The sequence below is a fragment of the Empidonax traillii genome, unplaced genomic scaffold (assembly GCF_003031625.1).
Source record: "Empidonax traillii isolate 1590-97213 ecotype Southwest subspecies unplaced genomic scaffold, ASM303162v1 scaffold8:size5222938, whole genome shotgun sequence".
Taxonomy (NCBI): Eukaryota; Metazoa; Chordata; class Aves; order Passeriformes; family Tyrannidae; genus Empidonax; species Empidonax traillii.
The window spans coordinates 4,712,348-4,731,018 of NW_020955201.1; the positions used below are offsets into that span (position 1 = coordinate 4,712,348).

Consider the following 18,671-nt stretch of genomic DNA (forward strand, 5'->3'; position numbering starts at 1 on the left):
TTTACTGCTTTTCATGAGTAAAAAAAAGTTTTCTGTGTTTGAGATCAGTGTAATTCAACACACAGAACTGGGTCTTTAGTCTTTATAAGAGACTTAATTTCCTCTATTCTATTCTATTCTATTCTATTCTATTCTATTCTATTCTATTCTATTCTATTCTATTCTATTCTATTCTATTCTATTCTATTCTATTCTATTCTATTCTATTCTATTCTATTCTATTCTATTCTATTCTATTTCATATGTTAAATGTGAAAGACATTCTCAGTCAGTGTTTTCTATGCAAGGGTGTCTGTCCCCAGACTCTTAGGGGAGTGTGGGGAATGGGGATGTCTCACCTCCTTTCCCATCACCCCATCCTGTTCTTCAGAAAGAGAGGTTTGGAGCTCTGTTTTTCTATAACACTATCACCCCCTCCTGCATTATTGCCCTGTTCTCAAGAAGAAGTAGGAGAAGGTGATAGTAGAATGCTGGCACATTTGCTGCCATTGTGTTGTGCCTCTTCACCCGCCCTTGCTACTCTCTATTTTTCTAACATAATATATATCAGCAGTCAGTGCTGTGTGGGTAGACTCTGGTTATTATAAAGAAATTGCATTGTTTCACTGCTCAGCTCGTGCTCCTCAGCAGAACAGCTGCTGAGGGTTATCAAGATACTTCCTCCAGGGGTGCTGATGAAATTGATTGAATTCTCAGAACTGTTCCACAGTGAGTCACCAAAAATAGGCTGGTGGGATTTGTGGGTTCTCCACCTGTGCTACTTTTTCACACAGCATTGTTCTGAGCACGGTGTAAAGAGCCAGTGTGCAGCTTTGTTTGTGCACTTTGTTGAGTGAGCAGTAAAGTAGGTAAGGTGAAAAATAGAATATAGCTATTTTTGCGTTTAGGTATACTGATGGAAATGTGAATGGAGCCATAGAAATACACATATGTGGGAACTTTGTTGTGTGTTTTTCATTCATTCAAATAAGTTAAATTTGCATTCAAAAAATTTATTTGCAGTTGGCTGTGTGGTAAACATGACAGAGCGTGGTAAATATGACAGAGCATGGTAAACGTGTGGTAAACAACTGACAGAGCAGTTGACTCTGTGATAAACATGATGATGGACTCTGCCAGACATCTGAGCTTTGATGGCTTGTGGCTAACAATGCAAGCAAGTTATTAAAAATTGGAAAGAACAAGACAGTGTCAAGTATGCTACAATGTAACATAATGTAGCTGTCTACATAGGAAACAGATTCATAGGATAGGTTGCTGAATGGTGAGCTATGGATGAGAGGAGTGTGTGACTTCCATGCATTTATGAATGTGAAGGTTCAGAACAGGAGACTGAGGAGTCTTCAGGGGGTGGTGTGAGCAGAGGTGGTTCTTGTGCCCCAGAGCAGAGAGGTATGTGGCAGAGAAGCTGGACACAGGTGGGAGTCCATGTATTTTTGCCAGAGGCTGCATGGGAGGTTTGTTCATGTGCCTGTTTCTCCTTTCAGTTGTCCTTTTTTCCTTTTCCTCATTCTGTTTTCTTAATTCAGTGTGTGGCCATTAAATTGACATGTGTGGTAAAAGCATGGTTTGCCACTTGGTGAGTTTTAATTGCTACCATGCTTTTCAAAATAAATAAGCAATGTAAATAAATTTTCCAGGAGTACTTTAAGGGAAAGCCATCTCTATTGTAGCTTGTAATCCAGAAGCAAAGTGTGAACTAGGTACATAAATTTCTTTATTAATCATTTACTGCTGAAGATAGTGAGAAAATTATCTGCATAACCTCTTTTTGATGCTTAAATATTTAAAGTCATGCAGGATTCCTGTCTTCCATTCTGGATTATTATAGTGGTTCCAAAACAAGGTCACATCCAAAGAGAGCTGGGATTGTCTCTTTTATGACTTTCATTGCAGTGAACTGGTAAATGATTAAAATGCAAACAATTAAATTCAAAACACATCAGAGCATATAATTCAGTTACTCCCAAAATGTAATAAAAAAGGTGTCTCCTTGATCAATAATTGCTTATTGTGGCTTCTTTATGAAAGTGCTTAGATGTTTAGCCATTGCCTTAGGAGGGTTATGGAAAGGAAAATGAACAAGGAGGCTGATTGCAAAAGGACCATCAAAGAATTTAGCAAATTGCATACTAAAATGAAACAGAGCTCTGGATGCATCTGATGTCTTTTTTTTCAGGATAGCTGCTGTTTTTTATCACCTGCCTCAAAAATGGAACTTGAAATTGATACCTTGCTGCAAAATTTTGCCAAGTTGCCAGTAGAGAGGGTTACATTGTGCCATAGCAATAGCTCTCTTCAAAAATGGGCATTGCTTGAAAGGTGTAAATTGTTGCTTGTGTTTAAGTTGGAATGCTATCTAGGTCCAGGATAAGAGCACTAAGCTTCTGGATGTATAGTTGCAGAAGCAGAGCCAGCCAAAACCTAAGTGATCCCAATCCTTGTTCTTAAGGTCACTGAAATAATCACTGTGTCTAATGAGGAGATCAGGCCTGAATTTGTACCTAAAATTTGTACTACCTGGTTTTGATGTTGTCTCATGGCTCATGGTCTTTGCAAAAGTGATCTGAATGAATTTTCTTCCTTTTAAAACTGCTCTTAATATACATGATAGAGTTGCAGTGGGGCGTTAAAACAAATTGAAGTTGTGAAATGTCACATTTTTGCATTAAAGCTATGCTATGCTGCTCTTTTGCAGAACAATGTTTACAGTTCCTTAATGTGTTTTAATTGTCTTCTCTGTTTTATTTTCCCTTAACTTCTCCTCATGCTATCCTGACTTTCTTGGGCTTGTCTGAGAAAGGAACCAAGGGAATTCAGATACTTGTAGCCTGAAAAACAGGGGATCCCGAAAAGATTTTCACAAGACGCTTCAAAAACAGACATTTGAATCAGAAACATTGGATTCTGGCGATGCAAATTTCCAGGTACATTTTCCTAACTTTGAGAAAAGTAACCAAACACTGCGGCTTCCCTCAAAAGAATCATCCTAGGATCTCTGTAATGGCATCAAGCAGAGCACTGTGCTCGCCACTGGGCTTCATGCCAGAGGCAGCGTTAAGATTGCCTCTGCCACACCACCAAGAGTCCCTCCTGGCACCCCGGTGCTCAAGCCACAGCTTGCCATTTTGCTGTTTTCCAACAGGTGGGACCCCAACACATCCATGCTCTCCCTGAGGAGGCCTCCAGGACAACCCTCGCCTCCTCTTACTTTGAGCTCCGCAGCCTGCAGCCAGACCCCCGCTTGGAGAACCTGCTGCGGCACGTCAGTGCCGAGGAGTTTGAGAGGCAGAACGAGGAGGCGCGGCGCACCAACAGGCACCCCGAGCTCCTTGCCCTCTACCCCTCTGTGGATGAGGTGAGCTGGGAGTCTGACTGTCCTGTTGGTCTTCCCCAGCAGGAGTCAGGTTAAAGCTGCATCAGTTCAAACACAGGGTTTGTGGACTGGATGGGTGTCTCCCTTGGATAATAACAAGGTGAAGGCATGTCACCGTGGGCTCATGTCATCTGTCTTCAGTTTTCATGGGGGGTTTGGACTTGGACTCGCAGTGTTGCCTGAGGCCCCGTGATACCCCTCTCAGTGTGGTTCAAGCCACATGCTGGTGATAGGGCTGTGTGAGGGTGTTACCCTTCCCTGTAACTCTCACTTGGGGACCAGAAGTGTAAATGTTTGGTGCAAAAACCAGATAGGAGTCAGAAATTTAAGTATTCAGAAATAATAAATTTCTTTTTTTTCATCTCTGGAGAGATTAAATGCCCACTTAGTGGGGGAAGGTGATAGTCTGTAGCAGCAGCCCAGCTACCATTACAGAAAGGTTTTATCCAAGCATGTAAATTTGCAGTTCTTTTGATTGAGTATGACTAGAATTACTGTTTAATGATAGGAACATGCAGTGGAGATACGGCCAGTGCCAGATCGCCCGAAGGAACATCTGGGCAACAGGATTTTGGTGAAACTGCAGACTCTGAAGTAAGTATCCTTCACAAGCTTCACTCACCATTTCTCAGAAATTCTCTGCCCACTGCGACACCACCAGAGGTGTCCTGCACAACAAATCACACGCTCATATGTTCTTTCTTAGTGTAGCAGAGGACTATTTTTATTCATCTTTACAGAACTCTTTAACTTATCAGGGTGAAACGGAGTTGGGAGTGAGCCCAAATTGGATATTTCAAACAAAGCGGATTGGTTCCTTACACACTACTGGACTCTTGTCGTGGTTTTGTCCTGCTGGCAACCAAGCCCTACATAGGCACTCGCTCACTGCCCCACCAGTGAGATTGGGGAGAATTGAAAAGTTAGAAAACTCATTAGTTAAGACACAGACAGCTTACTGGGGAAGCAAAAGCTGCATATGCAAGCAGAGTAAAAAAAAAAAAAGGAATTAAGTCACTGCTTCCTATGTGGGCAGGCATCTCCAGGAGAGCAGGGACCCATCACTGTAACGGTTACGTGGGAAGACAAACACCATCACTCCAAACATCTCCCCTTTCCTCTTTCTTCTCCCCACTTTTTATACTGAGCATGATGTCATATCTGGAATATGGCGCGGAATATCCCTTTGGCCGGTTGGAGTCACCCATTCAGGCTGTGTCTCCTCCCAGCCTCCCATGCAGCCCAGCCCTACACCAAGCACTGTGAAGAAAATTAATTCTACCCCAGCCAAAACCAGCACAATTTGATAAACAGAAAAAAAAAAAAAAAAAGGCAAGAAAGATTTTAACTGATATCTGAGATCAGTTTCTGTCAAAACATTCTTTTCCTCTTGAAATCTTCTAATATAATGCACTAAAAAAAAAAAAAGCACTCCACGCTTTGAGAGAGCTGAGGTCTGGAACTAAGTGTTTCTTCTTATTTTCTAACAAAAGTGCCAGTCAAAATATAGCCTTTTCTATTTTTTTTTTTTTAATTATACAGAGCTTTAAGAGTGCAGTATCAATCAGTGTCTTGTATGTCTGTCCCTAACAGGTTTGATATAGAGATTGAACCTTTATTTGCATGCATAGCTCTCTATGACATAAAGGAAAGAAAAAAGGTAAGTGTGCATACAGTATTTTTTGTTGAGTTGGCTTGGGTTTTTATCTCTGGAGTAATAATTTAGGAAAACTTAAAAGAAACATGAAACTGTTTCACACATGCAGCCTGATCCAGGATTCTTTCTATTCAGTCAAGGTCACATGCTTGCAGTTATTTGTTTTGTAGTTCTAGATACTACTTTTGACTTGTTTTAAAATAAAATTTGAAGCACTTTTGCTCTGCAATGTATTTTAATCCTTTCTCTTTTCAAGATCTCAGAAAATTTTCACTGCGACCTCAACTCTGACTCATTAAGAGGATTCTTGCGTTCTCATACACCCTCGATTGACTTGTCTACTCAGGCAAGATCGGCAGTATTTTCTGTCACTTATCCCTCATCAGATATATACCTGGTAATCAAGGTATGGTACAGTGCTGCTTTGACACTGTTCTTCCAGTTTTCAGCTGTGCCTGTTGTCTGAGTTCATGAAGCCATCAAACAGGATTTTCCTCTAGATGAGATGAATTCTGGTAGTGTTTAATAGCTCATGTGCAGGTGTCCACTTGGTATATCTTACTTCCAAGCTTAGAAGTTATATCGATACCCTGTGTTCCAGTTATACTAAATACTTAGAATTTCCTATCTTTGTCAATGGGAAACTAAAAGTATAGTGAAATAAGGCACGTTTAAAAATTTTATTTACATTCTGTGGAAGTTTTTTTGGCTTTGGTTTATTTCTCTTTGCATCATTTTGTTTGTTTAATTCTGAAACTGATTTAACCTGAACCACTTCATTTGGAATGTGTTAATTTTCCTGATTTCAGTGAAAATGCAGTAGTAACTGATTGATAGTGTTGTCACATATATATTTTCTGCCCTTCAACAGATGGAAAACTAAGAGGTCTAGTATCATTCACTCCATAAACATTCTGTGTTGTACATTTAGGCAGGCTCTTTGGTATTGCTAGAGAAACAGCATGTTACTATTTGGGTGATATTTTTAATTTGTGTCTTATTTTCCTGATTTTTGTAGATAGAAAAAGTGCTTCAGCAAGGAGAAATTGGAGACTGTGCAGAACCCTATATGGTTCTTAAAGAAAGTGAGGCTGGCAAGGTAAGTTAATAACTATAAAGAATGTTTGGATGAAAAAATGCATGATCAAGGTAAAAAAAAAAATAGATGAAGATCAGAACCTTTGGAATAGGACAGAATATCAGAAAAACTGGAAGGGAAGCCAATTAGTGCATCCATGGTGCAAGCAGTTTGGTGTCGGTGACCACCAGAAGAAGTCAGTGGATTTTCATTACTGACCCCTTTGGAAATTAATGCTGACAAAGTCTTGAGTCATGAAGCAGATGGGGGTGATTGAGGGAGATGACTAAAATGTAGAATTCACAGAAATGTTTGTATCTCAGAGACATGGTATTGATTTGGATGGGCAGAAAACCTGTTGTGTAGTGGCTAGTCCAGTGCTGTCATTCATAGATAATGTGAGCTCTGTTCAAGAAATTCATGGTCATTTACCTCCTGGAACAGGCTGAAACTGTTTGTTGGACTTCTGCACGTCTCACCTTTAGAATATTGCTTTCAGTAGAATATTTTTTCAGTATCTGATGAAAGAAGTAGAACCTGCTAACGTTTCATGGTGATTGTTCATACTGGACTCATGGGTCACTACAAAAAGATTGGATGCAAATGAACTCATTGAAAAGAAATCTAATTGGGTGTACAAATCAAAACAGCTACCATTCTGTTATCTATTAGAAATAACTGAAATTATTTACTGAACTGTAAATATGTAATTTACATTTTTATCTATGGTAACATTACAATAACTGATTGCTTCTTTTAACAGTCATTATTTTATTTGTCTTAGACAAAAGAAAAGATTGAAAAACTGAAAGCACAAGCTGAATCCTTTTGTCAGCGGTTGGGGAAATACAGAATGCCATTCGCCTGGATTCCCATAAGCCTAACTAATTTCTTCAACCTTTCAACACTTGAACGAGAAATACCTGACACTGAAGGTTTAAACGGTAGTTGTCCAACTTTTCTAAGTAATGTAAAATGACTCTTCAGTAGGACTGAATGTAGGAAACAATGTCATTCACTCTAGCATCGAGAGTGAATCACAGATTCAAAGTCATGTCTTCTCAACCTTCCTTTTCAGTGTTACAACCACTTACAAGTCAATGTCCTCACTCTTTCATCTCTGCATTTTTATTTTTATGTCTGCTAAGTATTCTTTATTGGTTTAGACTTGATTTTCATTGAACGGTGGCTTTTGCCACACTGGGCAGTCAAAATACCTATCATCTTAGTTTCAGGACCATTGTCTGAATTTGCACATTGACTAATGTGCTTCATAATTCATAAAAAAATTTGAGTAAACTTGTGCTCTGCAGCAGAAATAATATCACTTCTCTAGGTATGTCTTGGCATTCCACTATTTCACATAGTCCGAAATAAAAGTGCAATGTTTTAGGTACTCTGTCCTCTGATGTTGCTGGGAAGTTGTTGTTTTTATAGCTATTCTAGTAATCTTTGTACTGGCAAAAGCAAAAAACAAGGTGATGTTTACTTTAATTTCCATTTGAAGGGAAGGGATCCACTAGTGACAAGAGGGCAACACTGCTGCAGGCAAGAAGACTTTCTGAGAGAAGTCTTGGCTCAGAGGACAGCTATCCAGCATCCAATTTCAAAACAATCTCTCTGACCCTTGGCACCTTCTTTAAACAGGTGCTGGATTCTCTTTATTTCTGTTTTCCTTAGACATTTTTCATCTACATAATGTGAATTGTGTTGGGAAAGGTTATGAATTACATTTGTGTGGGGACAGAGGATAACTTCTCTCAAGTACACAGTAATGCACCTTGCTTTGCATGCCTCAGGGACATGGTTCACTCACAAAGCTTTTCTCAGTGTTATGGAGTATTGTTATAAAGGTACTGATTTTTGTCTTTCTCCTGGTAGGAAGGAGACAGGCTCAGTGATGAAGATCTCTTCAAATTTTTAGCTGATTTCAAAAGATCGTCTTCCTTGCAAAGACGAGTTAAGACTTTACCAGGTATGTAGTTAACTGTGGATGGAGAGGTTATGTGTATTTTTCTACCCTAAATTGTTCTGTAACTTCCAACCCCAAAAGATAGTTAACTTGAGTTTAAAGACTATAATATGTGCTGTTGTGGTACTTCCTGGGTTCTCAGTGTCAACCTGAACACAGATGCTTTTGAATTTTTTTTCTATATGAATTAGTATGGAGAGTTATATTTAGCTTGATATTCTAAAATTATTTGCTTTCCTTGCTAATTTACAGTGTATCTACTGGATGTCTTCTATTATTGTTCAAACTGTTTAAAGAGAGTACTTTAAAGCAAATTTCTAAGATCCTTGCCATTTCCCTTCACTGCTTTGAAATGGCTCATATTTTGTAAAGAGAGATTAAACTCTGTATACTGTTTATCTTAGTTTGGTATTTGGGTCAGTGTTAGCAAAGTAGAGAGGCAGAGACAGTGTTTGGCTACTCTCAAACATCTGACCAGTTAATTTTCCATTTTATATAAATTACAACTCAAGCACTTCTGGGTCACAGACGAACTTTAAAAAATATGAACTGAGGGCAAAGGTGTTTTTCCTTTCTAACTGATTGCCAGAAATGACAAGTCTGAGCTCCACAAACGGTTTTCAGTTATCACAGCACAGAATTTAAACAGACAGTCTGTTTATACTTGGGTAAATGTTATCAGTATTAACTGTTTAACTGCTCATTACTGCATGCCTGGCTTTCCTGGTGGGTGGTGTCTGCTTTGGCAGAGATTAATCAGAGCAGAATCTGAGGGGAGTGGCTAGAGTGAGAGAGAACTGTATTAGACAGCAGCCCTTTTATCTTTTATTTGTCTTCCAGAAAAATGTTGTATTATTTGTGTGTGAGAACATCATCCCAGCATATAATATTCCTTCCTTTTTTCTATTTATTTGAAATAGTACAGGGTAGACATAAAAAGCCATATTTTGTCCTGATGTAAAGGGATGTAGGCTACTTCCTCTGTGTCTTTCTACACTTATGCTTTCCTTCTCATGAAGCCCAAGATCCAGTTCTTATTTCTGCACTGTTGCTATGTAACCTCATATATTGTTTTCATCTTTCTTTTATTATACATTGATTATTTTTTATATTTTTGCTGAGATTTGGTGATTTAATTTTAAAGGAACACTTAAACTGGAGATTTCCCCAGCTCCAGAAAACCTTAGTTATTGTCTGACACCGGAACTACTGCCAGTGAAGCCATTTCCAGAAAACCGTAATCGTCCCCACAAAGAGATTTTGGAATTCCCAATTAGAGAAGTGTATGTTCCCCATACTATTTATAGGTAAGAAAGAATGTATATTTTTAAAAATTTCTTAAGATCTATTTTTAAAAATGATTGTGATTTAGATTTTTTTTTTCAAAATAGAAACTAAAAATATATATAAAAAAGAAAGACTATGCATTAGACTGACAATTTGATCTTATTAGATAAAATACTTGCAGGATATTCCATAATGTATTTATTAATCTAAATGTGTTGTCTTTTGAAAATTTTTCTCTTTCTCTTTTTCTCTCTTTCTCTTTTTCTCTCTTTATCTCTCCTTCTCTCTTTGAGTCTGAGATTAAACTAATTTGTGCAAAGTAACTCTGAATTTGAATAGAGCCAGATATGAAGTGTTTCATGTTATTTTATTCCCTTTCCTCTAATCTGAAAAGCAGAATCATCCTATCTTATTTAAGCAGTTTGCTAGCATTTAGTCATAACTGAGTGTTATGGCCTCATAGTGTGATGCAGCTGATTTAATGTTTCCTAATTTTTGACTGTAAGTCTGAAAATCATTGCTATGCATGGAGACATTAAAAGAATGAAAAATGAATAAAGTAATTACCTGTTTTCTATCAACATTGCCATTAATATAGAAGAAGATTGCATATAGAAATATACTTGAGTACCAAATAAATGAAAACCTGTAAAAATATAAACTGGCATAAAAATACCTATGCAAATGCCCAGGCAAATACCAGTGAAAAACATATCTTCAGTTTTTCTCCTGAATCTTTAGAAGAAATGCAAAGATTGTGTTTACTTCTTTGTTGGTTTTTTTTTTGCCAAAGTAAGGTATTTCAGAGGAAAAAAGGTTCCTTTTTTTTTTTTTTCATAATAGCTTTTTCCTTTGCGATAGGAAAAGTCTTCTGTTATAGTCTTTGAGCTCAGCTCTTGCTAGCTTTTTTTACTGTGTAATGCCATTATTTTAAATTATGCTATTTCTGATTTATGCTAGAGAGATCTGCCAGCCCACTGTCTTTGTGCTCTGTGAAATTGAGCACTTCTTTTTGTTGTGTACTTATATTTCTTTAATAAAAATATTTCCCTGAAAATGTCAAAACATTCCACGATTTATTTCTTTCATACCCTTCTATTTTTAATAGGAAAAATCATATAATTTAAAAGTTGTCATTTTATTTTCTCATTAAGTATAAATGAAAATTATGCTGTTTACTGCCACTATGAAATGTTGGTGCTGAGGAAGAGGGATTTGTCACATCGCTTCAGCAGTAACTCAACTTAACCAGGCACAGGAAGTCCTCTCTTTGATGGGGAAGTGGCTAAAACTTAGGGGATTTTTAGAAAAAGGAGGAAAAAGCCCTTTCCTTTGCTGTTTTCTTTCATTTAATTGCAAATCACTTAGTGCTGTGCTCAGACTTGCTATAGTCTGCAGTGTGAGCTGGAGGCTTTCTGCTTTGGTGGTTGTCATTCTACCCCATTCTCGTCTAGTTTTGGTTGAGGAAAGACTATTGGTTCTATAATGGTCTCTCATTCCTGTTACTGCTGCCACAGCATTATCTACTCTTTTGTGCCTCTCTGCCCAAGGAATTCAGCCTCTCCACTTCAAACCTGCTGCACTTTCAGTCCATTTACTGCTGTTTAAAGCAAAACTAATTTCATTACTGAAATGTTAACTAACTTTACTGGTTGCCTTAAGACATTCCTGCCATTAATTACTAACAAGCACAGCTCACCACTTGCACACTGCTTGTGGAATCTAGAGACAGCATGGTAGCCCTGTGAGTCTTCTATAGGCCCATTGGTCATCTATTCAGGTGATTCAAAATTTTAGCAGCATGAGAAAAATCATTCAGGTGCTTATCCAAATTATCCATAGTAAGATACTGAATATATGACACATACCCACCCTCTTGAATGTGACAAATTGAAGTTCTGTCATTGTGCCAGTTTTCTAATCAATGGCTGACTAGAACAGGTTTCCATATTTGGTTAAGTATTTGTGATTTGCATTTTAACTTTCAATTTTATTTTTTTTCCTCAAGATTCCTTACCGAAATTGTAGAGGAATCAGCAAGTACTGCAAATTGTAACTAATGGATGTATCAATTTTTGTTTCTATTACCATAAGTTTTAAATGTCAGTGTTAAGCCATCCATCATTGCTCATCTGCAGGACATTTCTGGTTTGTTTCAATAGGACCTATTTGCACATATGTTATCTTTTACTATTGTATGGAATTCTTGTCACTGTCATCAGGGAACATGCCTAGTATTAATTAGAAGTTTGAGATGCACTTGTTGATATCTCACATGAGCTATAATCTTACAAGGGGAAGGATTTTGCTGTGTCACACATATGCACAAGCAATGTTTACAAATAGGAATTTTCCATGAGAAGGGTCACAGACTTGAAACTCTGAATAGATTTTTGTTTTGGCAGAAGATAAGTCTGCATTGCTTTGCCTATGGGAAGTGATCAAATCTCTGCTAAGTCCCATGGAAGTGTAGGAGGGTCAGCAAATTTGAATGAGAATTGCTGCATGGTGTCTTGTGCAAGGCTAGGTGGGCCCTTAGCTTTCTCTGCAAGTAACTGATTCTGAAATAGCCTCTTATCATACCTCTGCTGGGTCAGTCTCCAACCGAGAGAAGCTGTGTGGATCTGTGCCTCAACCAGGACTCTGCTGGCCTTTGGGACTCTGTTCTCAGTGATACTGGATAGTCCGCCACTTTTGTAGACTCATGCTGACCCCTGAATAGGTCTTTTACCTTTTAAGCACATCTGACTGTATCTGGAGGTAGAGCTCTGCACTTTCTGTATGGGTAGTGAGGGAAGAAATGTAATCATGTTGAACAAAAGTAATTTCTGTGGCATGTTGTTTGAATATTTCTGCTCAGCGAAGAACCTCAAGGGAAAAACAATACCTCCTGAAGCTCACCACACCCTTACGGGTATCCTAGTTGTCCTATTATTTAAAAGACAGCAGTTTTTGCTGCCACAGTGCCCCTGCCAACTGCCATGTGAAATGTTCCTTGTCCTGGCTTCCTCTCAGACTTTTGGAGTTTATGGGTGCTGGCAGGAAGGAGCACTTAGGCAGTGGTCAGCAGTAGGTCTACAATTCATGCTTGTGTCAGGGAACCTCTTTTGATCATCTCTGTACCTTCCTGCCAATCAACCATCACTTTCATCTCTTCAAGATACCCAGAGTCAGCATTTACCTCTATTCTTCCTCAGTGCTGATGGGTTTAATACACATGTAAGCAAAATCCTTAAAACTGCTTGAGCATAAATGGCACAAGCTTTAGCTTTTCAGTGGAGTACTTATTGGAATAATGCTTCCTTGGTTATGTAGTCAGCAGAGAGCTCTCTGTGTTTTTACATATCTTTAATCTCAAGCCACATCTAAAGGTAAAATCCAGTGCTCAGGTACATTATATGGATTTGTGACATCTTGTCCTAGGCTGCAGATTAATGAAGCAATGCCTGGATTATTCAACCTCCCCTACATGTATTTCTTCACCTCTGGCAGATGTAATATTGGCAATATCCTTCATTTAATATGTCATTCCCCCAAGTATAATTCAGTGGAGGTTACCAATATATTTCTCTACTTCACTTAGCTTTCTTTAACATCATCTTGGAGAAAGCTTGGCAAAGCAGAAATTGCATTTAAGATGGTGAGGAAGAAAGTGCATTAGTGTGACAGGCAGGAGTACCGTTCTGAAGGAAGGGAAAGGCAAGTTACATGCTAGGTTTTTTTTGCTAAGCTATGCAATGGCCCATATGGGGTATGTTGGTTAAAAAAAAGTAGCTTGGAGTAGCCATGCAGTATCTGTTGTGACACACTGCAATAAGGAGAATCAACCACAGTTTTCCAGGTCTTGGGATAAAATAAATGGAAAATGGACTGTTTGACTTTAGGGCAATATTCTCCAAAGCTACTCAGCATTGTCAGCTGAGAATGGTGCTGAGGAGATGTTTGAAGTAAGGACAGGGCAATTCTTTGTGCAGCTTCTAATTGTCACAAAGAGAAAGCAAGAAAACCCATGAGAAGTCCTCACTGTTTCTCACTGAAAGCCAGCGTGCTTTCATCAACACTAGTCTTACTCCTTACACTCAGAGGACAAACAGTGAAAAGCCTATACCAAACTGGAAAAACAAGACACTAAATAAACATAATCTATATCTAATTCCAGAATGTGTATGTAGGCTTACCTGAAGTCCCATATTTGTCATAAACTTCACTGAAGAAAAATCTTTCTATTAGCATTTTGACTCTTCTACTAGAATTGTTGAGTTTTGAACTTGGAAGACTATTTGTGCTGCCAAATTCCCCACAGAAATTTGAAGTGTAGAGATGTATTCAGTGATGTACAGAAGATAGTAAACAACAAAGTATGCTGTATTTCAAAGTATTACTAAAAAAGGCAGTTTGTGGAATTATAGTTCAAAATTACATATTTGTATTTACTCAGGTTCACTGATACTGCTTTTTTTGTTTGTATAATCTAGATATATATGACTCTTTTTTTTTTTGCTATAAGCTATAAATTTATGAACTTTGTTTGTTGTTTTCCTTGTTTTTATCACCTCTGAATGATTCCTTCCCCTTCCAAAATCTGATTATTCTCATCTCAGAAAGGAGCTGCTTTCTTGAGAGATTCCTACTTTTCATTACATGAAGCAAGGACAATAGTTCATTTTTAACAGGCAATTATATATTAGAAAATAAAAAAAAAAAGGGAGAGAGTAAGACTGCCTTCTCAAAAACATAGCTTACTGCATAAGAAATCTTAAACATAAAATATTCTGTGTATCATACCAAGAACTCAGCTTTTCCTTGTGAACTTTTGAAATGGAATTCTGTCAAATCTCTCACTATGTAGCTGAAATTGAAAGACAGGGAGAGAAGTCAGCAAGATGCTAGTTTGTGCACTTAATTTTGAATGCTTGCCGTTTACCCATTCTATTCTTCCTTGTCTTTCTTTCAGAAATCTCCTCTATGTTTACCCTCAGAGGCTGAATTTTGCTAACCGACTGGCTTCTGCAAGAAACATTACCATCAAGATACAGTTTATGTGTGGTGAAGATCCTTCCTGTGCAATGCCGGTAATAAGTGCTGACATTTCTTTTGTTTACATGCGTTCCTGAGGAACCTCTGAAGAGACGAATCATCATTCACCACAGTTTCTAGTGGGGCCCTAGGAAGCCTAACATCAGAGAGCTTGTTTGTGAAGCTTTCCCTTCTGATCAGAAGGCAGGGCTGTACGCCTTACCCACAACAAGAAAAACTTGTCATTCTAGAGGAACCAGAGGCATATGACTCTTTCTTAAATAAGTCTCCTTACCTTTTGACATCATATTGCATCAATATTCTGTTGGAAACTCTAATGGTAAATTCACAGAGCTTCAGAGAACTTTTAAGAATGGTGTAGTCTGTTTTCCAGAGTATCTCCTCTGTATGTGCTATGTGTACCCAAATGGTCAGGAGTTTTACACTGGAAGGTAGAGGTTAAGAGCTTCATTGCCTGAACTTGAATAGGTGCACAATCATGCAGTGTAGGTAGAGTTTTCCATGTTTGAAATGCACTGTGTATTAGGGCATAGGTGTACACTACTAGCAGAGTGGGCAGTACTGTCTATGTTCAGCTTATGCAACATCTCTTATTGTAACATCCTCTATTCAACTTTACCAAGCTGCAGATCTCCAGTTTAAAGTGTTTTAACCCAGATGTCTCTTAAGCCTGAATTTTTGGGGAAATTTTCTGACAGTGTTGTTGGCTATTTGAAAATGACATTAAGAAAAAAGTCTTCTGTGATTTCATGTTTTAGAGAAGAAAAAAATGAAATGTTACTTTGAGGAGACTTTAGTCCAACAGTTTGTTGTCACCCAACCAACCTTTATCAGTGTGCTGACATTGCACAGTGGATATTTCACAGCCTTACTCCACATGACCTGAGGAACTGAAATCAGTGTTTTCCCAAGCCACATTTCTTCCAGAAATTGAGCTGTGCCTTTTGAATGTCACACCTTTTTACACAATACTTCTCTATTAGTTTCCTTAGACTGCCCATGCTATGATTAGGTTTTTCACAAATGCTTGGGACAAACACAGTTCATCTGGTTTCCCTCTCCACTGTGAGCTTCATCTCAATACATACAGATTTGCACTGTACAGAGATTCTTGTCTAAGCTCATGTCTCAGGGCTCCCTTTAAAGTTACTGGGTTCCAGGATCTGACCATGGGCCTGAGTCTGAAATGAGGGAAGCAAATCTAGCACCAGAAATGCCTATTTCTCCTCACTGATTTTAAAGGAACTTTGGACTTCTAAGGTAAGATGAGATGTATATCACCCTAAATAAACAGGCTACAACTGAAAAACAAAACTTTAAAAAATATTAACACTTAGTTAAAGGCAGTGTGACAGTGTATAAGTGGCTTACCATAATTTTTTCCTACAGTTCCTAACTTTTTAGTGCATGACTGGAGAATGACATGAGGGATTTGATGACTCTGAAGATAACTGCTCCATTTTCCTGGTGTTTTACCCTGAATGGTGTGTGGGGAAGGTGCTTGGTAATAAGATATTTGTGCTAGTGAGCTAAGATAGAATTAAGTCTTCAGATACTGTCTTAAAATTTATAGAAGATGATCATGATTAAATGCTTTAGTTCTGATTGCTGTTACTTTCTTTTCTTCATAATGTAGATAATTTTTGGGAAATCTTCAGGTCCAGAATTTGTCCAAGAAATATACACAGCTATCACATATCATAATAAGTAAGTGTTGTTACTATTCCTATGACTTGAGAAGTATTAATCATGATCTTTTTACATAATTGTTAGCCTACATAGTTCATCAAGGAATGCTGTTACTAATCCACTTTAAACAGTTACATTTTATGTGACTTATCATATCTAATTAGGTTTGCTACATGCATTTTCATAAGCAACCATTGCTTTTCTTTTTTGAAGCTTTTTTGTACTTGAGAATATTCTTAATAAGAAGATTAATGAGCAGGAGCAGAAAGCAGCAAAACTTTTAACATAATTCACTTCAATAAATTCACAGATCTAAAAGAGCTGAAGGGACATTCTCATATATATATATATATATATATATATACACACATATGCACATATATATATATGCAAGCACTTTGTTTAACTCAGCTCGGAGACTGTTTTCAGGAGTTATACAGTTTTCTAACTACAGCATCTAAAATCCTACTGGCAAATTTGCCTCTTGTTCCATCACATACTTACACTGGAAACATGCTTGGCATTTTTTTAAAACAGGTCCCCTGACTTTTACGAAGAAGTGAAAATTAAGCTGCCAGCAAAACTCACAGAGAAACATCATCTACTGTTCACATTTTATCACATCAGCTGCCAACCAAAGCAAGGAGCATCTGTGGAAACCCTCCTAGGGTACTCAGTAAGTTCCATGTGATGCATAAGTGTGTGTATGTGTGTGTGAGTATCTACATCCCCGCAAACAGACACTTTGCTTGTGAAGAAGTTTGTCATTTATTCTTTCTGGTTACGGCAATACCTCAAAGCCAATGGAAGGTCTTAGTGTGAATTCCTAGAAACTGGATGCAACTTGAGCTAGGTTATATCCTCATCCTGTAATTTTACAGTGTTAAATGTCTTTGAAATTAATGAATTCACCTGATTCAACTGAAGCATCTACCGAAACACTTGCAACAACAATGCTTTATAGCATATAATCGAATTCTGTTAGATTCTATTTTTTGCAGAAAAACACCCTACAACATATGCAATTGCGTTTATTACTGTTATGTTCATAGATGAGACAATAGTGAATAGAGTATTTTATTGAAGTTTAATGCGGCATATAATTTCTGTTCTAAATTGTCTTTTATCCACATAAAAATTAAAAAGCCAGAAAGAATCTAAAAGGTAAAATGTAATTCCTTTGCATTCTTTATCTTTGTGTGGAGACTAGCATGTTTTAGGTCAAGAAGTATGTATTATAGCATAAACTCTTTGACTTTTTTCTTTATTGATCAATATTTCTAACTAGAGAGATTTTAATATAAGAGGAAAGCATAGAAGATGATAGTATTTCAGATTTGAAAATGGCCTAGAGCTGTGGTCAGCAATTGAGCTGTGGGGCCAGACAAGCACTTTCCATGTGTTTCAACAATGAAGTTTGGGTGTTTTGTGTTTGTGGATTTTGTTTGGTTGGTGATGGATTTGGGGTTTTTTTAATCCCAGTACTGAAAATCCTTTCAAATTGTCTTTATTTTATGGACAGTTATAGTCCCACCAGTGTCAGTGGGATTGTTAAGAAATAAATTAGTTTGTAGCTCAGGAGCGAGACTTGACATAAGTGAGGACCTAATTTTCAAGTTTCTTTTCACCTAAATACAAAATGCTTTTTCCCTGTGATATTTAAATGGATAGCCTCTTTCAGACTTGAATAAGACAAAAATTAAATGCATCCAAATATTAATGCAGTGTTACGATAAGTCAGTCTGGCTTTAATCCTTATGGTGACCACACTGAAGATATTCAATTTATGATAAGGAAAACTTTAACTCTGTTGCTTTGCTTCAAAACCAAGGATCAGTGTATTGAAGATACATAACTTTTTATATAAAAATATGAACTTTACTAAATCCTTCTGGTAGGATTTATTAGAAAAATATATGTCACACATGAGAAGCTCTGTGTTTGTTTTCTTCAGAAGAGATGGTTTGTAAAGCAGCCTTTAACATTTTTGCACAGTAGCTATCAGTGAATTTAAAATACAAAGAAATTACTGTGGAATACATTAGAGCAGTGAAGCTTGGATCAATATCTAATTTGTTGTTTTGTTGACTGTACCTAACAAATTAGATAAATAGCTCTAATCATATATCATCCTGAATACTGCTGTGTTTTCTCTTCATTTGTTTCAGTGGCTGCCGATTCTATTAAATGATCGTCTTCAAACTGGACATTATAGTCTTCCTGTTGCATTGGATAAGCTGCCTTTACACTATTCGATTCACTCTCCTGAGGTAACAAACAAAATTATTAAAAGACAATATTTTCCTCATGTAAATCTTTTACAAACTAACATTGTGTCTGCTTGTAGGCAGTGCCTCCTTTTTGTCCTTTAAAAGGAGAAAGGTCTGGAGAAAAATGTTGTTGTTATTATTGTCACTGGTGTTATTATTTTGTGTTGTTATATTGTTTTTTTAAAAGTTAGTTATTCAAGCAAATTCTTGTAAATTGTCTAATCACAGATACATTTGTTTAGAGAGTGTCAAGTCAATAATTTGATTTCTTCCATATGAGCATTGTTTGCTTGGGGTTTTTTGTG

General features: G+C 37.4%; 1 protein-coding gene across 4 annotated transcripts in view; it reads left to right on the forward strand.

Moving 5' to 3' along the window:
- Positions 1-18,671, forward strand: part of DOCK8 (dedicator of cytokinesis 8) — an 88,211-nt gene that overhangs the window by 26,821 nt on the left and 42,719 nt on the right. For all 4 annotated transcript variants that reach the window (XM_027883686.1, XM_027883704.1, XM_027883696.1 and 1 more), the window contains 14 exons: positions 2,804-2,927; positions 3,146-3,358; positions 3,885-3,970; positions 4,970-5,036; positions 5,290-5,439; positions 6,052-6,132; positions 6,896-7,055; positions 7,619-7,758; positions 7,993-8,086; positions 9,228-9,390; positions 14,325-14,442; positions 16,044-16,114; positions 16,634-16,772; positions 18,265-18,366. In XM_027883686.1, the coding sequence (XP_027739487.1) occupies positions 2,804-2,927; positions 3,146-3,358; positions 3,885-3,970; positions 4,970-5,036; positions 5,290-5,439; positions 6,052-6,132; positions 6,896-7,055; positions 7,619-7,758; positions 7,993-8,086; positions 9,228-9,390; positions 14,325-14,442; positions 16,044-16,114; positions 16,634-16,772; positions 18,265-18,366 (1,708 nt within the window). The remainder of the gene's footprint in view (positions 1-2,803; positions 2,928-3,145; positions 3,359-3,884; positions 3,971-4,969; positions 5,037-5,289; positions 5,440-6,051; positions 6,133-6,895; positions 7,056-7,618; positions 7,759-7,992; positions 8,087-9,227; positions 9,391-14,324; positions 14,443-16,043; positions 16,115-16,633; positions 16,773-18,264; positions 18,367-18,671) is intronic.